We start from the raw sequence: 19,942 nt of genomic DNA, 5'->3' as shown, positions 1-19,942 counted from the left end.
GGCAGTTAAGAAAGATTTTCACTCTTATAATAATAGCATTTAGATGAGATTTTATTCATTTGAAATGCATGCAAACCAAACTGATGCAGAAATCCTATCTATGAAATAAAAATACACTGCAAGATGATTGAAAGGATGTAGAGCTGTAGCAGGGGACTGTTCTGAGAGCTGTTGTAGATGAACAGAAACCAGCAAGCCTCTCTAAAATGATAGCCTTACTGCCATTTCTCTGCTCTCTCAGCCTCTCCAGCTGGAACTAGACAGGGACAGACACTGGACCTGATCCTTCTCTCATCTACAGTGATGTAAACTAGCAACAACTCCACTGAAATCAATCGTGGTACATTGGTATAAAACGTGAAAAGAAAAGGATAATCAGGTCCATTAACTTCACCTGAGCAGCAGTGATATGGTGGAGAGCTATGAAATCTGAGCCTTGGAGTTAGGGCAACATTTCAGTGTTTTGCAAGCACTGGGTCTAATATAACTGCCATTAGAAAACATTAGCAAGAAGAGGGGTCAATGCATTTTGGGAATGGGGCTTGTAGTAATAGCAGCAAGAGAGAAGCAGCCATATAAACAGAATCAAGGGAGAGAGGGCAGTTTATGAAAATAGGAGCCGCTCTGTTTTTAATCCTGAAATCTTAGAGGTTGAGAAAGATGGGAAGAACGGGAAGATCTTAGCTCGAATATAACACCCAGAGGCCTCTTTGTGATATTTCAAAGAGTAAGAGAGAAGGGCAGGGGGGAACTCACCAGATGAAGCACAAGTTTTATTTCATATAGCTACTGTTTTTTGTGGATCCCCTTCTGAGGAGCCTAGCTCTCCCCAGTCATTGTATAAGGGGTCTAGGTACCTAGCCCAGGCTTTGGGAATTCAAGTGATTTTCTAGGCACTTAAAAATTAATGGTGGTGCTCTCAGTTTCTTTGTAAACTAGCCCCCGGTCTTCAGGTACCTCAACCTGTAAAACAGCACTTCCCTACCTCAAAGGGGTATTGTGAGGATAAGTACATTACAATTTGTGAGATACCACAGTGGTGTGGCCTGTATAAGTATTTAAAATAAATAACCCAATAGCATTTTTAATCTCTAATGTGTGACTCTCTGAAAAAAAATAAAAATTTGTGGTGGGCAAACAAAACAGATGCTGCTGTAGTATAACTAGGTATTTTCTGAGTGTTTTTAAGCGGATTCCGACTATGAATTTAACCATTTGTGTCAGAAGAACTAAATTACAGGCTCAACAGAAAAGGATAAAGCAAACAAAAAGAAAATATTTAAACATATGTAAGCTAGTCCCTCCTGGGGGTAAGAAGCTAAAAGCAATTGAGGAAGGATCCTTGGTAAAAGGCCAGAAAACAAAGGCCTATGAATGCAACTGGAAAATAACAGAAAAATGTGTAACTCCCATCCATATGAATTGGAGAGGAGGTGGGAAAAAAGAAACTAACTGCTGGCTAACTGTGATAAAAAGCCAAAAGGTGTCAAAAGTCAAAATAACTGACCATAGAGAAGAGAAACAATAACAATCTAGTGATCACACAATCAGATAACAAATATAAAGGACATTCATGAAGACAGCTAGCAGGCCAGGAACAAGGAGGTTCCAGACCTGTTAATGCAGCTGTAGCTTTAATGTGTGAGTGTGCATGTGTGTACGTGGGATACTGGACCTTCAAATTTTTTTTAAAATGATGGAACATTATGTACTTAGTACATAGGCTACACCATTTTCAAATCTCTCTCATTTTGTTTTTTCTAAAACACAAATTCTTCAAACCTGTCTTCAATGAGGACAAGTCCTGTCTTTGACAAGTTTAAGACAAGCCTGAAGTTTCACAAAATAAACATTTGTGACTGATCCATACACCTCCTCAAATAAAATTGTGAAAAGCCCCCCTCATTCCATCCCTTACTCAAAAGAGAATTTGATCAAACTTATTCCTGTATAGCTGTCAGCGCCTAAAAGTTAAAGATCAAAGTGTTGTGGGGGGAGTACATTTGGGGTTGAAACTTCTCGGGTTTATCTTTAGCAATTTTTATTGACCTTATGAAAGCAATTTCTCAAATATAAATATAGTATAGTATCCTAATACTGTCATATAGAAAAATTCTCTCCAATCCAAAGACTGTCCACTTTGGAGCTTTAACACAGCCATCTGAACCAGTTTTCCACAGGATTTAAAACAAGTTCAGACTAAATTAGTTTAAACACAATTACTGAACCTGATTTTCAGAGCACCAACAACTTCTATGGACTTCAGCTGGAATTTTTGGAGCTCAACACCTCTGGAACAGGTTGGCTAGTCTGAGTGGCTGACACAGTTTCAACATATGGGTCTTGTCTAAAAAGAAACATGCAAACACAATGTGGACACTGCTTTTGTGTGTGTGTGTGTAAACCAGATTTATTTAAGTGTAGCTTAAATTGATTACAATATTTTGGCACCATTCATGCTGGCCAACCCAACCACTTGTAAACTGGTTTAAATTTAATTGGTTTAAAACCATGTTTAAAACTAGTTGAGGCAACATGATTCCCAGCCCAATGTAGAGAAATCCTAAATGTGAATATCATATCAACATAGGGGAAGAGTCACCAAGTACCTCCAACATGATGCAGAGAAAATTCAAAGTAAAATTAGTAGGCAACAGATCCAAGGGAAAATATGAGGGAGGAAGGCTTTCTAAACAAAATCTAAATTAAGAAAAGAGACAGGCAGGTAAGAAGTGCTTTAGAACAAGGGTTCCCAAACTGTGGGCCGCGGCCCATAGTCCCAGGTGGTCCACTGACACAACTGCATTCTCCAGACAATCTCTTAATAAATCTTTAACTTCACGTGACTCGTGTGAGCTAAGTAAAAGCTATATAAATATAATGTCCTGAGCTGCATATGTTGGACAGAGTATAGAAAAAACTTCATTTTTTTATTTATTTATTTATTAAAAAGCAAGTGCATATATCAAGATTAATTTTTGCAAGTACAACAGTGCGTTTCACTGCAAGGTAACCTAGCAACATAGACACAGTCAGCCATTTACAACTGTAAAAAACAGCAAGCAGTATTTCAGTCTGACATGGATGGATTTATTTTTTGAAAACGAGAAGGGTGCACTGGTGGAGAAGATAATGAAAGTCCTGGACCATCTACGGCTACACGAAATGAGGAGCCAAAAAAATAAAGCGGTAAGAAAATATGATGACACATACTTGAAGTTTGGATTCTCCTTTACCAGATCAGATGAGTACCCATTGCCTCAGTGTGTGATAATATAACTGTTGTTTTATATTATTAGTGACAATACTTCATTCTTTTCTAACTAATAGAGAGTAGATTTGGGTCTTTAGTTACACAGCACAGAAATTCAGATTGTTACACTAAAAAAATTGAAAACACAATGTAGTGTTCAAAGCTGGACAACTATTTTGTTTCAAAATGAACAAATAACACAATGTGTTTTTTAACAATTTTGTTAACATTGTTGTGTCGCTTATTGTTCAGTTTTACGCATTGTGTTTTCCCTGTTTGAATGCCACATTTTGCTCTCAACATTATTTTAAAGTGTAGTTTTATTAAAATTGTCTGGTTTCAAAGATCTTGAAGCATTTCTTTGAGTGCATATTGCTAGGATTTTCCATTATTACAATTGTTTACATTAAAAGGAAAAGGAAGCATGTACGCTGTTTGTTTATATGTATGTAATAATTTTCCTCAAGAAGTGTTAATAGTAGGCCACCGTGCCTATTGCAGCTGCACAGACGGGCCTCAGGGAAAAAAGTTTGGGAACCCCTGCCTTAGAAAACAAACTGGAGAAAGGACAGAGGGAAAGGAATAAAAGGGCATCAATTAACAACGTTTAAAAAAAGATTTATCTGTAAACTGTAAATAAATATAAAGTACACTAAATAAGAAAAGCTGCTTTAAGAATTAGAGGTTGTTATTCAGTAAATCATGTCCACATGCCATGGCATGTCCACTGTGAATAAAATGTGAAGCAACTTGAATGTCAGTTAAATCCACTGAGCAAAGACAATAGGGGATAGGTATGTAGATAGAGACCAAACAGGACTATCCTATGCAGGAGGTTAACACCCAGAGTGGGATGGAGATGGAAAAGTAAGATGTCATCTAGGTAGACTAGAACCTCTGGAAAGAGGTGGACCATTTAGTCTCAGTAGCTGCATTAGATATGCCATCGTCAACCAAAAAGAGAAGGATGAGACTTAGGAGAGCCAAAGAGAGATCTGTAGCCTCTACTGTCAAGATGCAACTATTGAAAGGGACCCACCAGAAAGAAACAGGCAAGTTATCCGCACTGCTGACTCCTCAGTTAGAAGCCTGGCCCAAGACACATTTGGGAAGATAAAGAACACAAGATGGTAATCTGCTTCCCAACCCAAGTACCTGGGCAAAGTACCCAAAGTATAACAACAAGGCTATCCTGTTGACTATTAAGGAATTTCCACTGACTATAGCTCCAATATGATCAAAGCCCATGACATGTGCAAGTACTCAGACATATCCTTAGCTTAATGCACATGAGAAGCCCCTTTGCTTTCATTAGGACTCAGGGTATTTCTATCCAGCAACTAGATGCCCATGGTTGGCAAGTGCCAGCCAATTCGGGCTCGTGGGACTCAGGTTGCAGGGCTGTTTCATTGCTGTGTAGATGTCTGGGCTCGGGCTGGAGCCCGGGCTCTAGGATCCTGTGGGATGGGAGGGTCCCAGAGCTCAAGCTCCAGCCTGAGCCTGGAAGTCTACCTGGCAATGAAACAGCCCCACAGCCAGGAGCGCTGGAATGGGGGGGGGAGCTGGATGCCATGGCCCCATCACTTTTAAATATGGGAAGGCTATGGCCTCCCACTTTTTACCAGCCGTAAGGGTCAGCAATGGGGGAGAGGAGCAAGCATCAGGGTGCGGTCTTGGGGGGAAAAGGCGGCATGAGGGCAGGGCCTCAGGGGAACAGGGGGAGTGGGGAGGGCTCAGAGGGAAGAGACATTGCAAGGTGTGGGACCACGGTTCAGGCACCGGTGGCCCACACACACACACACACACACACACACTTTTCGGGAGCTTCTGACACTTCTGCCCACAACCCAAGCCCGAGTCAGCTGGCACAGGCAGGCTGCAGGTTTTCCTTTGCTGTGTAGACATATCCTGACTTAAATTTCAGCATCTGTGTAAGTCATTGCAGAACTGTGGCTGTGATGAGCATAATAGAAACTCTTAAAAATAATGACAGGTTTCAGAGTCCACTCTATACGGCTAAATTCAGGTGCCACAAGTACTCCTTTTCTTTTTTCTTAAAAATAATGTGACATAGCAACTGAAAAACCTAATTCAGCTGCATGGCAAAGCAGCATCTAATGGAACAGTCCACCGAATGCATCCGATGAAGTGAGCTGTAGCTCATGAAAGCTTATGCTCAAATAAATTTGTTAGTCTCTAAGGTGCCACAAGTCCTCCTTTTCCTAATGGAACAGTGCCTCTCTATTTGACTGTGGTGTAATTGCCCCTGGAATATTTCATTTAGTTCTGGTACAGTTACATTTGTAATACAGAGAGACCCTAAAACACATTTTGATTAAAAACTGGTTAACACAGGTTGACCCCATTGACGATAGCTGGGCAATTATAGTTCAGGCCCATCTGTAGCTATAAGATTAGGCCACCATTGAATTTGACAGACATTGTCAAACTTGGTAGTTTTTCTAACAGAAACAGGGCCAAAAATAATTAGGGAGCTGGAGGAGGAAACCTAATTTGGTCCTAAAAACCAGCCAAAGTGGGGACTGGACACCATCTATAAATATTTGAAGGGTGTGAGGAGGTGTATGCCTAGGGTGGTAAAAAGGAGAGTAGTTAGAAGTAAAGTCTTCTTGGCAGTCTGGCCCAGATTTGTAAAGGTATTTAGGGGTAAGAGCCTAAATATCATGTTCAAAAGGTATTTAGGTACTTAGGAGTCTAAATCCCATTGTTGGTGGAATTTAGACTCCTAAGCACCTAAATCCTTTTTGAACATGATATTTAGGCTTCTAACTCAGTTAGGTGTTGTGGTACTGAGCACAGCAGTGCCTAAATAGCTTTTAATAATCTGAGCCTAAAACAGGTTAGGGAATAATCTCCCTCAGGAAGTGATGAAAACCGCATCAGCAGAATATTTAATAAGTGACTGGACAAAGCACTACTAAATGCTGGGAAACAATCCTGCATTAGCAGGGAGTTGAGCTGGTTGCTCTAATAGGTATTTCCAAGTAGATCTGTCCACTTCCAGATTTTGGGAAGTTTGAATACAGCTCTGATCTGAGATCTATGCTTCCTGGCTTGGCTCCGTTTCTAAGTCTAGGGTTAGAAACAGGTAATGAATGTTTTCTGTAAAATGCAATTATAACACTTTTTGAATGAAGCCAGCATAACCAGAGTGAAATATTATATGTAAACTGAATAGTCTACAATAGAGTAAACTGAAAGCAAACACGCTTCCGAGGTGTTTCTTTGTAGAATCTTCCCATTCTGTTACCCTTTCTCACCCGCTGAATGACAGGGCTTTTTGTGATTTTTAGGTGAAACAATCATCACTGTTATCTTGTTGTGTTCTCTTAATCACAAGCTAAATCAGGCCTTTGAAATCTCTTGCTGTAAGCCTCTGTGCTTGGTCCTAACAGTTGATTCCTACACATGGATCTGGCCCTTGAACTATAACAAGGACAATGTGGTTGAATAGCCAGAGTTAAAATTGCAAACCTTGCCTGCCCGGATGGCTTAGAGGCTATGGAGGAGGCAACATTGCTTCCATGCGGGAGGCCCAGGGCTTGGGAGCCGGCTCCTGGGGCTGGGGGCCCCTCAGAGGGAACACTACTCTGCTCAGAGGAAAGTGCAGCTTTCACCGCCTGCCCCCCTCCCTCTCGCAGCTGCTGCCTTGGGGAACTGGCCTTGCAGCCTTGGTGCAGGAGGCCGCCTTTCCTTCCAAGCCACAAGGGTGACTGCAGCTGCGTGTGCTCAAGTAAGTGGGGAGGAATGAAAGGGGGTGGGGTTCTGTACAATTAGTCCACCCCGTAGGGAAAAATGCTGCTGAAATCCTTGTGTCCCCAGGCTAGGACTGGCCCTGTGTTCTGGGACGGTGAGGCGCGCATGGTGTACACTCTGCTCTCTTGTAGGGAAGGATGAAGGAGAAACCTCAGCTTGGACAACTCTCCTGCAAAAAAAAAAAAAGAAAATAATTAACAAGCAGGCTTTTAAGTGATCTTTAGAATAGCAAAAAGAAAAGGAGTACTTGTGGCACCTTAGAGACTAACAAATTTATTAGAGCATAAGCTTTCGTGAGCTACAGCTCACTTCGCGAAAGCTTATGCTCTAATAAATTTGTTAGTCTCTAAGGTGCCACAAGTCCTCCTTTTCTTTTTGCGAATACAGACTGACACGGCTGCTACTCTGAAACCTGTCTTTAGAATAGCGTACACTTTTCTTTAGCAGCCACAATTTCTTGAAAAATTCTCCTAAGGGGACTCAGAAATAGATAGACACACACACATACACCCAGATACACAGGCACACGCGTGCTCACAGGTACACAGACCGAGGCACTCACAGGTACAGAAGTTGGCCAAATAAAGGATATTACCGCTGCTACTTTGTCTCTCTCATTTCCTGGGACCAGCAGAGCTACAACAACCCTGCCAACACACCTCCAGAAACATATACACACTGTCATCCTCAGGACCCCCCCCCCCCACACACACACACACTGGCTCTCACATACACACTCTCACATACACACAATTCCAGGATTGGCTGGAAAGGAGCTACTCAGAGATCAGTCATTTGTGCACCACGCATAATGCAGCGCACTGGGGGAAAAGCGAGTGGAAACTATTTTGGGGGGGGGGGGGCGCAGCCTTTTTCCTTCCAGGCGGATAGTTTGCGGGTGGGAAAGATCAGAGGCGGGAACAGCTTTGCAGCTCCGTTGAATGGAGTCAGCCGGCGATGATGCAAAAGTCTGCGACCGTGGACCCGCAGGTGTTGCAGAGAGCGACACGCTGGACTCAAATTGCGCCTTCCTGCCCGGGCGGGGGAGACCTTGGTTAGCGTCGCCCGGAGCCCCCGCCGCTTTCGGGGCGCGTCTCCGCTTTCACAGGCGGACGCACGTCCTCGCCCTCTGCCCGGGCTCTGCTCTCCGGCGGGCGATGGGGTCCCCCCCCCCCCGGCCCGGCTTGCGCGTGACACTCGCCTCTCTCGCTTCGGCCCCGGTGCCTCGGCCGCACTAGCCTCCGCCTCCCCGCGCTGGGCCGCCCCCCGAGGCGCTCCCCCCCCCCGGCCCCGATCCCGATCCCGATCCCGATCCCGATCCCATGAGCGCACCTGGACTAACCGCGCCGGTGACGCAGGGCCTCTCCTTGCAGCCGCGGCGCGGAGGGCTGCTGGGAGCGGGCTGCGGGCTGGTTTTCATGGAGAGGAGGAAGGAGGCAACCGGGGAGGCGGGCCAGGGGCCCACGCCTGCCTCGCCCCGGATTCCAGGTGCCCTTCGGACACACCGGGCCGGCAAAGCGGGGCCGTTTCGCTCCGGGCGGACGGTGTCAGGAGCGTCTCTGTGCATCCGATGAAGTGAGCTGTGGCTCACGAAAGCTTATGCTCTAATAAATGTGTTAGTCTCTAAGGTGCCACAAGTCCTCCTTTTCTTTTTGCGAATACAGACTAACCCGGCTGCTACTCTGAAACCTGTTGGCTTGTTGTGCTAACGGCAACACTGGCCAGGGAGAGGGCCATGGAAACACATTGCCCGCCGGTGTCCCGCCGGCCCCCCGCCAGCCTGCAGGCTCCGGAGCAATCCGGAGTCAGGATGGAAGTTCTCCTCCTTTGGCGGCTGGAGTGAGCCCGCGTGCTGCTTGCAAGCGATCCGGAGTAAAGGCGGAGTAAAGCTGTCTGGGGTAGCTCTTCATAAAACCTGGGGGGAGAGGGGGGGTGCATCCACCCAGCAGCGACAGTTCTCACTCATATCCCTCCCCCACCCCCCCATCACAGGACAGAGAGGACCCGAGCTGGGGCGTGCTATGGAAAGCGAGGGTGTGTGTAACACACAAACACGCTCACGCACAGCGGCCGTTGAAGGCAAGAGCCCCGTTAGCCTGCCCAGCGGGGTCAGGCCTTTGAGCTAGGGAGAGGGGAGCCTGAAAGCGACCCCCCCCCCATTCACCCTGCTGGAGAGAGACAAACCGGGAAGCTCGAACCAGAAGAGGATGGTTTGAACACAAGCAAACAGCCAGGGGCGGAGCGGGAAGGCTTCTCCTTTGGGGCAGCTGCGTTTGCCTGCGTTTAGCCAGGCGTCAAACGGTGCAGCGCCGTAGCGAAAGCTAGCAGGAGTGAAGGGGTGGGGGAGATTTGCCTCTGAACTGGTCACCGGGAAAGCCATCCTGAGCGAAGTTGGAGCTGCTCTGTAATGTTGGTCCCTGTCCGGAGTCATTCGTTTTAGATGTGCACAACAGCTAGCGTCTGTTTATTTGCTACGTTGTAACCCCCTTAAGGTAGCATTTATCCAAACCAATCACTATAGAAAGTGATCTCTGACATAATAACTCTTCTTAGTCCCCGCAGGTAAAACTAGTTGTTTGGCGTAGTTTGGGGGGGTTGGTTTTTAGTTTTAAACAAGACCAAGTATTCACAAAACATTGCTTGATTCGTACAATACGTTAATACAGAGCTGAAAATCTTAACGAGGATATTTTAGTTATTTATGCTTAAGTTTACCTATATGTATGATTTGCAGAATGCCTATTCACTAATGAAAACTAAACATGCAACATCCAAAAAGCCTACATTACATATTTCTTCCTAAAGTTTAACTGCTCGCAATTCTTGATTTAGTTATTTAATTGCACTTTATCATCAGTATTATAGGTAATCTGAAATATTTCTGTACTGTATTCGCTAGACAAGCTGAATACCATGAGTTAATATGAAAGAAATTATATGTTAAATTTGTCTCTAAGCAAACACAGCATTTAAGGTTCTAACAAAATACACTGATTTTAGTATAGTACAACTGAGATTATGAAATACCAATTTTCCATTGCTGGTGGGTTCAAAATTGAGTTTATTTGTTAATGGATAATTTGAGTGAGGCTTGTACTAGTTCACAAATACTTTCATATTGATATACAAGGATGGACATACTGTGTTAAGCGTTCAATATACACACAGGTTAATTGCATTTCTATTTTGTCTAGTGTAAAAAATACCTTGCATCGCTAATAAAGTTCAAATCTGTATGAAAAGCTTTTCTTTGAGTGACAGCACTATGTGACAGGTTTCAGAGTAGCAGCCGTGTTAGTCTGTATTCGCAAAAAGAAAAGGAGTACTTGTGGCACCTTAGAGACGAATTCAGAATAACAACTTTTCACAGTGATAGTGGGAAACGATTACCTTCCACTTCTTCAAGTAACTGCAAAGCAAGATACCTATAGTTCTTGGTCTAATGCAAATGGTTAAAGGTTTCCTTATAGCTCCGTTTAGCATAGTTTAAGGTCTGTACAGTGTGTGTATGCGTGTATATACAAACACACACATACATGCATAAATAAAAATAGCGTGTTTAACCAGATTTATGTTCATAATGTTCTAAAACTCACTTTGACTCCCAATTTTTATCTAAACGTACACTATTTTATTAAATACAATAAGGATTTTAATTTCAGTAAATCTTTGTACTAAGCATTTCCAAATCCATCTGCAAAAGTCTGTGTAGCTTTTGCAACATCTCCTTTGTTTGACTTTTTAAAACAGCTTCCTATATGGGCTATAGAACAGAGAACCAAAAGTGTATACTGCAAGTTTAAGAGGAAATTATCCAACTTCTGCTGCATGTACCTCAGAGCATCTGACAGGGAGTCCCGCAGCACTTTTACAGGCAGATGATTACGAAATGAAAGCAGGTTTCAGAGTAGCAGCCGTGTTAGTCTGTATTCGCAAAAAGAAAAGGAGTACTTGTGGCACCTTAGAGACTAACAAATTTATTAGAGCATAAGCTTTCGTGAGCTACGCGCATGGTTTTTATCCCTTGCAATCACATAAGAAATAATGCACTACTCACCTAAACTTCCATATCTCCCTCGCCCCACAAACAATTTTAATTATTTTTAAATGTAATTTGCTCTCCGTTGGTACCAGTCTGTGGCGCTCGGTGTTGCTTAGAAGTGAAAGAATTTCTTTTACATTGGGATAAGCTACAGCACTTTAATTCATAATAGTTCTAAAACTGAAGGATTTACCAATATTTATCCTCATTTTTTCTATCACTCAACTTTATCTAAATGTTTAAGACCGTCTCACACATATAAACTCAAACCCTCTTTCTGGGGTCACCCTTCATGCAATTGATTGAGTGTAGTTCATAAAACAATAAAATCTTGAGCCGTTAAACCTGGAGTATAAAAGTTTTTTATATAGAAAAATGTAACTTAATCTATAGATCTCGCATTCAGGTCCACTTTTCTTTCCCGCATCTTCAATTTTGACGCCACGCCCCTCCAAACAGACACACCATCCTCTCCGAAAATGTACTTTTATCCAAAAGAAAGTTGAAGTAAATTATGGCTGTAGTTTTTTCATTGTCCAGTAGACGGCACAAAAGTTCAAGTCTTCAAATGCAAAACAATCGACCAGATTATTTCTAATTAAGCAACCAGAGGTTTTTTTTACCCAGCGATTTTTTTATTAAGCGAAAAGTACAGCAACATAAATGACACAGCAACGAGTCTTTGAAATAGAGTTATAGTAAAAAAAAGTGAGGCAGCTAAACAAAATACTACTGCTAATAACTCAAATAAGAAATAACTGATCATCCAAAACATAATTGTGGACTTCTTACAGGTTGCCATTTAAAATACACCAGATTGATTTGTAGCTACTTACCACTAACTATCGTTTGATCCTGTGCAAATATAATATTATGAAGTGGATCTTTTTACTTTTCACAAATGCAAATTTTGTGACTTCAGTCTTTCATTCTATCACGTTTAATTGTCATGTGAATGTTAAAATACTAACATATGGTATAGCATAGGCTAAAACAGATCAGACCTTACTCCTAATGCTCTTTGGAATCCGTCACTACAGACGAGTTTTTATAAATAAGGAATGCTTACCTCTGGATCTGAGGGCGACTTTTCCGAGATCTAAAACCCTTTGTAATTGTACACATTTTTGGTTCTGAAAGGTTCCCACGTTGCTGTCACTCTGCATTCACTACTTATGCAGAAGTTTAAGTGACAAAAGCCAAGGCCAGTAACTCATTGCTCAGTTAATTTATTAAAAATTTACAGCAGTGTTTAGAAAGTTTTACGTCAACCGTACATTTTATTATGAATATTTTATTAAGCCCTCCATTTAATTAATAAAAGACCTCTATAATTTCTGAAAGTGTCAGAACTGGTAATTATGTTAAAGAGAGTAGTGCCCCCCCTCCTTCATTTTACTCCTCCCCTCAAGTTCCGTGCTATTCTAAAGAGCTGAAATAGAAAAGTCTAATGAAACCAGCTCTTTCCTTCGCAAAGTGCGTTTCTACCATTATTCATTCAGACTGTTTACTGAATACAGTGACTTGACTATTTTGTCTCTGACTGTTGGATAGCACAAGCTGACCTCTGGTTGACTCCTAACTGGACCAGGCGTTCTTTGTTTTCTGAAGCAGAATCCAGTAAACAAACCTCCATGAACCACAGTTTTACTTGCACATGGGCACTTGATTCACATCTTCACTTAATCCCCTCCAGTTAACCTCCTTTTATTATCACCTTTTCAGATTTTGCCCTTTAATAGATCTTTAAATAGTTCTTCACCTTTCTCACAGCCATTCATTAGGCTTTGACTTTTTGGTATCTTGACTCATATCACTTGAAACTCTTATCTGCCACATTCCTTTATTATCTCTCTACTGCATTTAAAATCTGTTTTCTTCGGGGATTTTGTCCTTATTTGAATTTTTAAATGTAAATATTAATGGGGAAGGAGTATGTATTGTTGTTGATTTTTTTCCCAACTGCAAGCCCCTTCCCATCAAACTATAAAAAGTCATCAGAAAACTAGTATTCATTTTAATGCTATTAGGTAAGATTAATTATGTACTTAAGCTAGGAAATTCAGGCTGATTTAAAGTCTTATTTATTATATGATAAGCAAATATATACAAATTCCACTTAATCGAGGACTTTCTTCATCATTTTGCTCTGAATCATCATCTGAACTTTCAGACCTCTCCTCCTACCTCATGTGAAAGGCCTTCGCTTATACAAGTTCAAATTGCAAACTTCTGAGGTGAGGAATAAGTAAAATGATTATCGATGTGGCATCACAGAAGTAGTGCATACAAGACTCCAAAGCAAAACACGTCATCTTAAATGCTAAATCTGTTAAACACAGTTATAAGGGAAAAGCGAAAGTCAGATCTACATCCAGTACGCAATTCTGCCTATTTTCTGTCTAATTGCACATTTCGCTGTAAAATTCGAGGGACGCCTACAGCTTCTTTTCCATAGTACTATGGCAAGTGTAAATGGGTTCCTGCGACAAATAGCAATCAGACCCCTAGTTTTGACAAAAAATAGCTACATTTCCTAAAAAGGCAGTAGTTGGGAATGTGTGCGTCGCTGTAGCCACAGACACATAAATGTCGTTGGTAGTTTACTAAGATAGTGTGGAACTGTCCGTTTACTTTTCCCTTTTAATAGATGATTAATTGCTGCCTGGTTAGTCTTTTTATGGCCAGTAGATTGCAACTCGAGACGTCCTCAGTGCAATTTCTCGCAGCAAGCCCCAACAGTAATAACTGTTTGCTAATTGTAAAATCCTTATCCAGAATGAGGTTTGGGCAAACAATTTGTACTACTGTAATTACATTGTAAAAGTGTTCTAGCCCCGGTTGTTCTGAATTATTCTCATAAAGGCCTGGTAGTGACGCTAGATTTAAGATTTAAAGCTTTTTTATTTTTAAGAGGGATTGCATCTCTGGAACTGAAACTGTATCCTCCTTTGGAAGGAACCTGTAAGACAGGGAATCGCTTCTGAATTCAGTCTCTGAGTTAAATAAATATAGAAATCAAACATAAGTCTGTTCAGAGCACAACAAATACTTCCTAATACTGAGAAGAGGAAGGGTTAGGGTGTTAAAATAGTCTTACCTGAAAAATCTTTATATTCATCGCTGGCATAGAAGGTTTGTCCTACAGCAAAGTGTGTGTGTGTTGGGGGGGGGGGGTCGGAATCGAAACGGTTTTATTGAGGTTTGAAATGTCGCGGCAAGAGATGGACTAAAGAGTATCTCCACGCTTCAAATTGTTCTGATCTGTCTCCTCCATGGTCTCTCAAAGCTGTTAAAAAGCAGCTTTACCCAAGTGCATTTCACAGTAATTTCTATTTTGTAGATTTTACTCGGATAACCCGCCCCATGCAGCTCATTTAAGGATCGTTGAGCCCTATGTGTGAATACTTTAATGTTTGATTTGGCACTTTTTTGCCACCCTACTGAACTGATCTGATCGATGACAGATCTTTCCTTTCTGAGACAAATTTGAAACATCTAGCCGGCGGATCATTTGAATAATCACACAGGTAGAATATGAAACAACTGTACTCGCCTGCGGAGAAAAGAGACGATTTAGGGAATACTAGAGCTCTCTCAATGGCAATCCCTATAAAAATACTGTTTTATTTTGCGTCGTCGCTGCAATTACAGCTTCAGAAAAGTCCTGGGTTCTGGTTTGTTTTTTTAAAGTGAGTTTAAATCTGTTTTGCCCCCTAAAATATACTTTAAGAGAAGATTTAGGTCGCAGGCAGGGATTATGTTGATGCTGGGAATTCCGTCTGTTAACATTACATTTCAGACTTTGGCCTGGCAGAAATCGTATGTGATTTATCTCTGTTTAAGACTTACTGCCTGAGCATCCCAAAAGCAAACATAAAATTGCCATAATAATAAATCATAAGCATAGAGTTCTTTTTTTTTTAAATCGAGAAATTGAAATAAATCAGAATATTTCCTGGTAAACACTAACGAGAAGACCACTTCCTAGTGATCGTTCTTACTATTTCAGGTTCTGCTGTTAAGTCAAAAGTTGCAGATGTAATGCCACAGGAAAAAGCGATCTTCCTTACCCAAAACAATCAAAAGTACGATCATTACATGACGTGTATGGAGCACCGCATGCAAGGAACACTGCTGAAGATGCTTCGGGTTCACAAACGTGTGTGTTGTAAACAGTAAACGCTGGCACTGAATGCTTTGCTGTGTCAGTATAATCTGTCAGCCTGCTGAGTTCACATATCAAGCTCCGTAACATCGTGTTGACATAAATATGTCGTATCTTAACTTTTTAAAAGTACTTTTCTCTCTCTCTCTCTCTCTCTGTATATAGAGAGAGAGAAAGAGAGAGAGTGAAGGGTGTCTTTTATTCCCCTTGCAGGGTATGTTTATGTCTGCCCCTAGGCAGCAGCTTGTACTATGGCTAAGCAGAACAAGTGAGCAATCTTTCTGCTTTGGAGAACTTAGCCTCTCTGTTCCGAGGGAGACTTTTTTGGCACTCCCCGCAGATCGAAGCTCCCTGCTGATCGATTATTTGATAATTGATTTTCCCCTCCACCAATGCACGGCTGGCTTTCGAAGAAAAGCTCCTGATTGGACTGCGGCTCCTCCACTGCTGCCTACTGAGATTTGGGTGAGCTCATTTTCCAACATACCGCAGGGGGAGTTTTCTGAGGGACTTGGCGCTTGGGGGAGGGGGAAGAGGGAGAGAGGAAAAAAAAAAAAAACAACAACCCCGTCTCACGGATCTCTGCTCTGAAAGATGTTGCATATTTGAATCAACTACTGTCTGTGTGGAACATCTGCTCAGAGTTACATGGGCACCGAATAAATTCTAGCAAATGAGCCCGGCGCATCCGAAGTGCGTTTTGGTCCTTTCGTTCTAAAGCTCAACTTCGCTCTATTTTACTTTCGTTGCTGGGAGTTGGGGGGGGGGGGGGAGACTGTTTGCTCTGGATACAAAAAAGGATGAAAGTCCTCCGGTTGGGTGTGGGGGGGGGGAGAAGGGGGGGGGGAATTGCTGATCCTTTCGAGCGCTGCCGTACGGAGGGGGTGTAAATACAAAGTAACCATTGCTATTAGACAAAGGAAATGGCCATTAAACTCCGAGACGGCTAGGCAGAGTGGCGTGGATTGCTGCGTATGACACGAGCTGAGCGCCCGCGAGAAAATACAGCAGACAGCACTCCTGTGTTCTGCCTTCCTGCCCTTGATCTTGCCAATCACTTCAGTAACAGCACTGGCAATAAAAACAAGCCAGTGTCCAGACGCAGATGCTCTGGGTCATCTCCTAGTTTTGCTCTACCACTCAGAAAGGCTGGAGTACTGGATGTGCTTGCAGGGCTCTGGGAAGAAGGATGGATGGTGTCTCTTTAACCATTGCTCCTCTCTTCTGCACATAACTCATGTGAGCGATCTCAGATCTTTTGCAAAGGCTGCAAACAATGACCCAAAGCGGTCGGTGTGAAAAGGGGACCGAAACAAATCCTGCCCCCTACAAAACACAAACAAACAAACAAACCACCCAACCCTGCAATACCCCATAATTTGGCCGGCAGCAATGAACTCTGCTTACAGGGAGCTCTTAAAATAGCTGATAGCCCAGCCGCACACCAGAAGTACCATCTATTTTAGTAACTGTAACCCTGTGTGTGTGTGTGTGTGTGTGTGTGTTGTTAACTGAACGCTTCTGTGGCTCGCACAGCCTCTTCGCTTGCATCTCACCCAACCCACCCCTGCGCTAGGAGCCGAGTTGATGCAGCCCAGTGCATTGTGTAAGACGCGACCTGTTATGGCCACCACTACTTCCGGGTTCCAGCATTCTGGTCCAAATCCACCTCTCCGCCTGTGCAACACACACTTTACACACGCACGGGGGACTTGCAGCAGGCAGGATCGATCGTGGCTCCTTTAAGACAAACTCAGACAGACATTTTTAACCCTCTTCCTCTAGCCTCTCCCGCTGCAAAGGGGGAAAGGGAGCGCGCGAGCGAGATCTGATTAGGAATTAGGACTGATTCAAGAACAAGCCAGCGCTTAGACCTCCATGCATTTGAATATTAACATTTGAGGTGTCCAGAGCAGTGGAAGTACACACAGCGGATCATCATCATTCATTCACCACCTTGACAACCTCGCCTTTGATTGACAGCTGGAGTGGCAAAAAGCCATGAGACTTGGTAGTTGGGATTGAGGGGCACTTTTTTTTTAAACCAAAAAAAAAAAAAAACTGATTTGGGGAAAGGATATTTGCTTTCTCCCCGCTGCTGTCTTGGAAACGAAAGGGGGAGAGTGAGAGAGAGAGAGAAAGAAAGAGAAGGAGGGCGAGTCTCTCTCTCTCTCTCTTTTTTTTTTAATGCTGAATTACTGTGTCGTTTCTTTGAGATCCAGTAAGCTGAAGATTTTCCTCGATTGCTCACATTGCTGGCGACTCTAAGGGATTTTTGCATTTTTGGGGGTTTGGGGGAGAGTTTGCGTTTGTTTCTTTTCACACTGGCCTTAAAGAGGATATATTAGAAGTTGAAGTAGGAAGGGAGCAAGCCAGGCCGATGGCGCAAAGGGTACGTATTAAAAAAATGGAATTTAAATGTGAAATAATATTGAAACGTGGCTGATAGAGACGCTGCGAAAAAGTTTTTTCCCACCTCTTCTTTGGCTCAAACCTATATATATTGTCAATTTCTTGATTCTATCAATTCCTATCACAGACATCTCACGGAAGAGACAAACTTTCTATAAAGTAATGATATACAGGCATGTAACTGAAAATACAAGTGTATGTATTTATCAGTATTACAGCTATACTGCTAAGAATACAATGTCGTTTTAAAGTCACCAGTGTTTAAAATATTTAACTAACTTGTCTTTGAACATTTTAATTTAACATTTAACATTAGTGATGACATACATCTTCACTTTTCAAAGATAACTTATTAAACTTTAAGTAAACATAACTTTTTGCCATCACAAATGTGAAGTGCTGTAGTCAGACCTTCATTTAAAAATAGTTGCATATTTAAATTTGAATTAGGCAGAAATAATATGCACATATATTTATTATTACTATTTTGGATGTAATATTATTTTTTTCTAGACTTATCAGATACATTGAGATGCGATGAAAATATTGTGAGGGACCATTACCATGTAATGAATAAAGTTTTTAAAAGAAAAACGACATAAAATTAAGTTTGCTTGCAATAATTTGTGTACTGTCCCTCAAAGTACAGTTTGTAAAAGAAAGTTACTGTACTGACAAACTTGCCTTTACTCTTTCAGTTCAAGCAATTGTCAGTGTTTTTTAAAACAACTTATTCACACTTTTGCTTTTAATAGATTAAAAGTGGCAGTTTCCTCGAATCCTTAAGTACCACTTTAACTTTCGGTTTTTAATGTTTAACAAATAATATACTTAAAATTCAAAACTTTCAGTAGCACATGCACACATCTGCAGCAAATCGACAATAAAGTAGCTTGCACATAATAGCTATAAACCAAAAATCGACTCTTTGGTTATTAAACTTTGGATAACAACAGATCATTGATACTTGTGTACTTTCCTTCTTAACAGTGGGAAGATTTAAAACAGGCTATCTTAACATTAATTAACTGCTTTAACTCACGTTTTTCCTCCACATGGGAATTCCACATTTTCAAATTGTGCTGCAATAATTAGAAAAAGTGTATCAGCTTTGGTCTTGCATCTAAACTGGTGCTTTACATTTTTGTTAAAGAGAGTTTAATTTATAATTTAAACGTTAGGAATGCTCCACACTGGGACAATTTACACACACACAGACACACAGAGAAATACCTTAAACCAGGAGCCTGTATTAATTCCCGTGTTAATAATAGGTGTCCTCGTTTTAACTTTTGCTGTGGAGACATATTGAAGCAGGCAACTTTTCCGCAACGTGTTTATTTTGAGCGTCACTCCAAAGCAACCTACGCTGCTTTTACCTACTTCCCTTCACAAGGATGCTTTTCAAGGATCCAGAATTAATCCGTTTTGAGGGCCTATTGGGGAAATGTATTTTTACAGATCTTCACTCTCTCCCCTCCTTTTTTTTTTTTTTTTTGTCCTATTTATTTGAAATCCATAGATTTAGCACTGCCCAATTCCATGTGCTGGACCTTCCCCCATTCTAACCTCCGGTTACGACTGGCCTTCTGACCCTTTTTTCTTTGTCTGTCATGCAGTACGACGATTTACCCCATTACGGTGGGATGGATGGAGTAGGGATCCCCACCACCATGTATGGGGATCCTCACGCCGCCAGATCCATGCAGCCTGTTCACCATCTGAATCACGGTCCTCCGCTGCATTCTCATCAATACCCGCACACTGCTCACACCAACGCCATGCCTCCCAGTATGGGCTCCTCTGTCAATGACGCTTTAAAGAGAGATAAAGATGCCATTTATGGGTAGGTAAAGCTGGCATCGGGTTTGTTAGTTAAGAGATAATTATTCCCTTATTTCCCTAGCTGACGAAGGCAGAAGTAAAAGCCATTGACTCAGATCGTAGGTAAATTCTTGTGAGCCAGGCTTCCAATATAATTGCACGCAAATTTTAGGGAGGATTTAAAGTTTTCTTTGCTTCACATTATGCTCGGCATATGATTCTCCAATAAAGAAGATTTACTTTCCATGGGGCTTGAAACGGATAAACGTTATCCATAGGTAGTATTCAGTTCAAATATTATAACTTGCCTAATTTGTGTGTGTGTGTCTGTGTGTGTATACGGAAAGCTACTTCGTTGCATAAATCTAAACTCCTATGTGGTTTTGATCACAACTTTTAAATATAAAAGACTGCTAAACTGTGAGCTTAAGGAAAATTAGTCATCAGTGTGATGATCAAAAGTAAA

The 19,942-nt window shown here is 41.9% G+C and overlaps 1 protein-coding gene and 1 long non-coding RNA gene across 5 annotated transcripts in view; one reads left to right on the top strand and one right to left on the bottom strand.

Moving 5' to 3' along the window:
- Nucleotides 1-4,926: 4,926 nt before the first annotated feature.
- Nucleotides 4,927-19,275, bottom strand: LOC119852531. The gene is made up of 4 exons (XR_005291711.2): nt 18,886-19,275; nt 14,173-18,734; nt 12,142-13,401; nt 4,927-7,199 (listed from the first exon to the last, which is right to left on the bottom strand). It is a non-coding gene; the product is annotated as an uncharacterized LOC119852531 (long non-coding RNA).
- Nucleotides 17,504-19,942, top strand: part of MEIS1 (Meis homeobox 1) — a 128,050-nt gene continuing 125,611 nt past the window's right edge. For 3 of the 4 annotated variants that reach the window (XR_005291709.2, XM_038393759.2, XM_038393760.2), the window contains exons 1-2: nt 17,504-17,632; nt 19,272-19,498. Coding sequence is in view for 3 of the 4 variants with exons in the window: in XM_038393759.2 (XP_038249687.1) it covers nt 17,621-17,632; nt 19,272-19,498 (239 nt within the window). In the remaining variant the exon portion in view is untranslated. Of the gene's footprint in view, nt 17,633-19,271; nt 19,499-19,942 lie in introns of those variants that run through there. The other variant, XM_043512008.1, reaches the window with a different exon arrangement.

Source organism: Dermochelys coriacea, chromosome 3 (genome assembly GCF_009764565.3).
Source record: "Dermochelys coriacea isolate rDerCor1 chromosome 3, rDerCor1.pri.v4, whole genome shotgun sequence".
In the NCBI taxonomy this organism is placed as follows: domain Eukaryota; kingdom Metazoa; phylum Chordata; order Testudines; family Dermochelyidae; genus Dermochelys; species Dermochelys coriacea.
Note: the sequence above shows the minus strand (reverse complement) of the source record. Positions and strands in the feature narration are given on the sequence as shown.